The sequence below is a fragment of the Limulus polyphemus genome, unplaced genomic scaffold (genome assembly GCF_000517525.1).
Source record: "Limulus polyphemus unplaced genomic scaffold, Limulus_polyphemus-2.1.2 Scaffold5268, whole genome shotgun sequence".
In the NCBI taxonomy this organism is placed as follows: Eukaryota; Metazoa; Arthropoda; class Merostomata; order Xiphosura; family Limulidae; genus Limulus; species Limulus polyphemus.
Window position 1 is genome coordinate 42,654 of NW_013670878.1, and position 5,547 is coordinate 48,200.

The following is a 5,547-nucleotide window of genomic DNA, read 5'->3' on the forward strand; positions in this document are numbered from 1 at the left end:
GGCAGCTAGTCAACACCACCCACCGATAACTCTTGGAATACTCTTTTACCAACGAATAGTGGGATTGACTGCACATTATAACGTCCCCACAGCTGAAAGGGAGAGCACGTATGAGGGGAGGGGGATTCGAACCCACGACCTGCAGCTTGTGAGTCAAGCGCCCTAACCAATTGGTCTGTTTCTTCAATCTCAAACGATGCCAAAAAGACAATACATTATAGAGAGAGATAAAGGCTAGCTGATACAGTAAGATTATCTTACTACCGACATGGGTGCATTCTGGGGGTGGATATCAAAGTACTTCACGTGCTTTACATTCAAGTAGCAACGCCTGAGGTGATAGAGAGCTGGAGTAAGTCCACTGTTAGCCAGACCCAAAAACTACCTTCTACAAAATGTTCAGGTGTGGTTTGTGTTTCTGCATGATATTACTCCTCCTATCAACGTCTCTTGGAGAAACTAGCAGCAGTAAGTTTCGTTTCGAAAGGCTTACTTCAAAATTGGTTTTTAAAATGCATTTAATTAAAAACAAAACAAAAAATTTGAGGACTCTGGTTGTAATTTTTCTAAGCTAGTGAAGGTGATCAAGATGAGAGTTGGTAGTTACTTCAATTTCGACAAATGTTGTACACGTAAGCCAAGAACTATCAGTCCTCGGGTTTATTTTCTGTTGACAATTGTAATAGAATCAAAGTTACGCTTATTCCTCAAAATCGTAAAACGGTTTTCCAAGGAATAACGTAACGAGCGCTATTACACATCATTAATAGTAAACATTATTCAAATTATGTATTTGCAGATAATAGTGTTATATGTAATTGCATTAAACAGAGTTTGGACTGAAAGAAATTTGGAATTATTGAATAAATGACACTGTTATCGAGCACTTTATACTAATACCCACTTTAACGCAATGGCTCAATTTTTATATGTTTAGAATCATTATACATTTATATATATATAAATAAATATATTTAAAGTTATAATAGTTATTTCCTAATAGTTCATAATGAGTGACTAAGTAGTTAATATTTTTATACATTCTTTAGTAATTTCTAAATCATTTTGTAATAAATTTTCAAAGTGAAAAATTATTATGTATTTATTTACCTCTTATCTCTGTGACAGCTTCTTATGACTATTGTGCTTCGGATCCATGTAAAAATGGTGGAACATGCGAAGAAAACGAAAACGATTTTTACTGTGAATGTCCACCTCATTTTGTAGGAAAGACTTGCGCGACAAAAATAGGTAATTGATAGTAATATGTTTTATGTCACAATATAATTAAATAATACATCAGCATTAAATATGATAAGTTATACAATTTTGTTTCATTTTAAAATTGAAATAATCGTTAGGATGAAACCTTTACTGGCAACTTAGTATCGTTGTTATCGTAAAAAGCTCAAATGTGAAAATAGGGAAGTTAAGTTTTTTTTATTAGCTATTTGTGTTTTGTTCTAGCACAAAGCTGCACAATGGTCTATCTGCACAGTGTCTACTTCGGGTAATGGAATCCAGAATTTTAGCGTCGTAAATGGTCCATAAACTTACCGCTGACTCATCAAACTCCGAATTCTAACGTTATAAAGCCTCTAACATACTGCCGAGACACTGTGGGACTTTTGATAAGTTAATAGATAAAAATAAAAACTGAAAATATAAAGGATTACTTAGTAGCTCTCGAGTTTAAAGCAAACAGTGCATTCATGTTTTACTAAAGTAGTAAAAATAACAAAGACATTGTTATTGCTTTCGCCAAAGGACCATTAAACAAACAATACACAGCATATGTATCTTTATTTATTGTTAGGCGCAAAGCTATACAATGGGCTCTCTGTATACTGCCCATCGCAGGTATCGAAACCCGATTTTTAGCGTTTTAAAACCACAGATCTTTTTTTTTCTTCTCTGTCTCGATTAGAAACAGTAAAAGTATTAAATTGTCCTAGTTATTATCAAGATCGTCAATCGCCCGAGCATGGCTAAATTTGGCGAATGGACTAAAACAACCAGGTTAGGCTCGAAAATTACATTTAATATAACGTACTCAACCTCTGTAATCTATAAGTTTAAACTAGGGTTGACTAAAGTAGATAGCCCTTGTGGTGACTTGCATAAATACCAGAAACCAAAAGCAGAGAGCCCAGTATAGCTTTGTTCTAAAACAAACAGAACCAGAAATAAATCAAGCCTTTTGTTGTAACTTACTGTTTATGTATAACTAGGCCTAAGTTTCCGTATATTACTTTTATGTTATACCATTTCTTAGTTTTTTGTTTCAAGTGTAAGCAGGAAATTAAAAGTTACAAAAAATTCTTAATTGCTCCAATATCGTTATTCATACAAAGATGCGTTAATTGACTACCAAATTATATTGTAAATATTCTTATTATAAACGTTTATAATTGGTGTAAATTGAATTGTTTTGGGATCTTCGCAACTAAAAATAAATAAATTGGAACAACAGATAAAAAAATAACGAAAGAACCGAAATACTTGTTTGTAGGGGGAATAAAATTACACGAACTTTATGGGAAAAACCCAAATGCTCGTGTAAACTAAAAGCAAAATATCTCTTTCCAGTAGAGACCCGCAAAACATTTGTGGTGATATTAGTATCTTTATTGCTACAGTACTTCTTTGAATACAAGATTTCGAGAATAATACAAAAGTTAAGCCTTTATCAAGTACAACTAATATTCGATAAATGGCACAGCGGTATGTCTGCGGACTTACATCGCACAGATAGCCCATTGTGTTGCTTTGTGCATAACTACATAAAAACAAACAATCGATAAAGAAATAACGTGTAAATTGTGTCTGACTTCCTACACGATGTGTTTGATCTTCCTTAAGTGAAGAAGTCTCTGGTCTTTTTCATAACTCCATCAGTCAAAGAAATCACTTTAGAGCTCAATAGCCAGGTAGTTTAAAGATAAAAGGCTCATCGCGTTTAATCAATGTATCTATTATAATAGTACTCAGGTTTTGTCTGTCCTGAAAATGCGTGCGCAGTTTACTATCGAAATGCATATGCGCGCACACTTCATTTCAACTGATGTAAAGAAAAAGTGGATTGAAATATATTTTAGTAGACATTTTGTCCAACAACATATTAAAAACTTATCAAAGTCTTTTATGTCTTAGAATGATATCATAAATTTATTATGGATAGCATTAAGTACGGTAAAGTTTAGCCCTAACTAACCTAAAGCACAAAACGTACGTTTTAAAGTTAAATCCGATAATCCCAGATTATCCACGTCAGTGATCATTTGCTTTTTGCATATATTAAAGAGCCAATGTTTTCCTTCACGCTAACTGTAGCTCCCCTCCACATGGGTGTGACCTGCACCCAATGGGGGAGGGCAGATGACACAGGAGCAGGACCAAAAGAGTATAAGCTCCTTGGAATGGCTGCTATGGCAAATAACCTTAGTTTGATAGCAGGATTAATACAATTCTACTACTTTTGGCATCCTATTCACCAGGACATTAAAACCTGTACGAACATTTTACAAAAACAAAATAACTAAATAAACTTCGATAAAGATATATCCGTTTTTATTTATAAAAGAGTAAGATATAGCAGTTTTCAAGTGCTACTGTTACAACGCAGTGGATAAATACAAGAGTATGTAATGTTATACACAAAAAGTATAAAAAAAAGCTAAAACTCTGGCAAAGTACTGATAATAATTTAGATCCTCCAATGATATAGGAGTAAATATATTTTTATTATTAATATATTTTTCTTTGTTCAATACAGATGTATGTAAGAATAATCCTTGTTTCAATGGCGGAACGTGCGAGATAGTAGAAGACGGTCCACATCCATTCATATGCGTATGCACCGAGGAATATTCTGGAAGATTCTGCAATCTTACAAGTAGGTGCAATGTATCTACCATATTCATGATATTTATTAAAACTGAATGATATACGTTTTGATTCTTCAAAAATAATTTGTACAAACTTTTGTTTGTATCTAGGGTTAGAGACAAAAACAACTATCGATATCAGAACAGCAAAACGAAACGTCGCATTACGTCTAATTATTTTCTGTGCAATTAAGAAATACATAAAAATATACGACCGTTTTCTTAAGCCTTCAATTTAACGACAAAAGTTGACGTTATAACACAACACCCACGTATTTAATTTAACTAGAATGTATCACAAGACTGCTTCTTCCATTGAATTATCAATACTATTACAGGGAAACTCACTAAGTAAAACAATGAAACCGATTATGGATTTTAAAAGTTGAGTCGTATAAGATTAAAAGAACAAAAGCCATCAATAACATTGTGACTTATGAGAGAAGAAAGGGGGAAAAATCACATTTCGTTACTATCACATTTTATGATGAAAGGTAATCATAAAGTGATGACTTTGGGTCTGTGAGTGTGTCTGGGTTTGAGAATGTATTTGAGGTGAGAATATCGTAAAATGATAACCTTGGTTTGAGCGTACATCTAAGGTAGTATTATCTAAAAGCAAAACACTCGCGAAATAGAATGATATAACAGCGGGAATTGCAGCTAAATACTGTATTATCTTGAAGAGTTTTAAGTATTATTTTTCCTTTAAGTTCTCTCAAAATAAGTTTTTATTTTGTATATTAGTGGGAGTATTCTATCTTAAAAGATATTTCGATTATTTAAAAAAAGGAAAAAGAGGTTGACAAAGAAGTTTTGTCTCCAACTTTTATACATAAAAATGGATATTCACGAACAACAAAATGTTATTCCATATACTTTTGTGAGATTAGAAGATTTTTGACCAAAACATCGTCTTGATAAGGTTTGAACTGACATATATAATAAGTTTTAAACTAAAACATTATCGTGGTAAAGTTTGAACTAACATATATAATAAATTTTAAACTAAAATATTATCGTGGTAAAGTTTGAACTAACATATATAATAAGTTTTAAGCCAAAACATTATCATGGCAATGTTTGAACTAACACATCTAATATGCTCTCCCGACTGTGTGTAGGGCCGGAATGGCCAGGTGGTTAAGGCACTCGACTCGCAATCTGAAGGTCGCGTGTCACATCAAACATGCTCGCCCTTTCAGCCGTGGGGGCGTTATAATGTGACGATCAATCCCACTATTTGTTGGTAAAAGAGTAGCCCAAGAGTTGGCGGTGGGTGGTGATGACTAACTGCCTTCCCTCTAGCCTTACACTGCTAAATTAGGGACGGCTAGCGCAGATAGCCCTCGTGTAGCTTTGCGCGAAATTCAAAACAAACAAACAAACCCGACTGTGATACACTTTTATAACTAGATACAAAACGTAATTCAACTCTTCCCTATCAACAACAGCCACCCTATTTGATTGCTTTTATAACTAAAACTATAACAAATAACTAAAACCTATAACAATAACATATGCATTGAATATTCAAATTAAGATCACAAGATTTATAGACATTCAAAACATACCATAACAGTTTCGATGACGAGGAACCCACTTTGAGACTATAATGGCTGGAGACGGCTTGAATGGGTAATGAAGAAAAACTTTAATA

The 5,547-nt window shown here is 33.4% G+C and overlaps 1 protein-coding gene across 1 annotated transcript in view; it reads left to right on the forward strand.

The window, feature by feature from the left end:
- Positions 1–323: 323 nt before the first annotated feature.
- The window catches only part of LOC111089114 (fibropellin-3-like), a gene marked incomplete at its 3' end in the record, with an annotated part of 18,780 nt that continues 13,556 nt past the window's right edge, over positions 324–5,547 (forward strand). The window contains exons 1-3 of the mRNA XM_022400942.1: positions 324–468; positions 1,129–1,251; positions 3,776–3,895. Of these exons, the coding sequence (XP_022256650.1) occupies positions 396–468; positions 1,129–1,251; positions 3,776–3,895 (316 nt within the window). The remainder of the gene's footprint in view (positions 469–1,128; positions 1,252–3,775; positions 3,896–5,547) is intronic.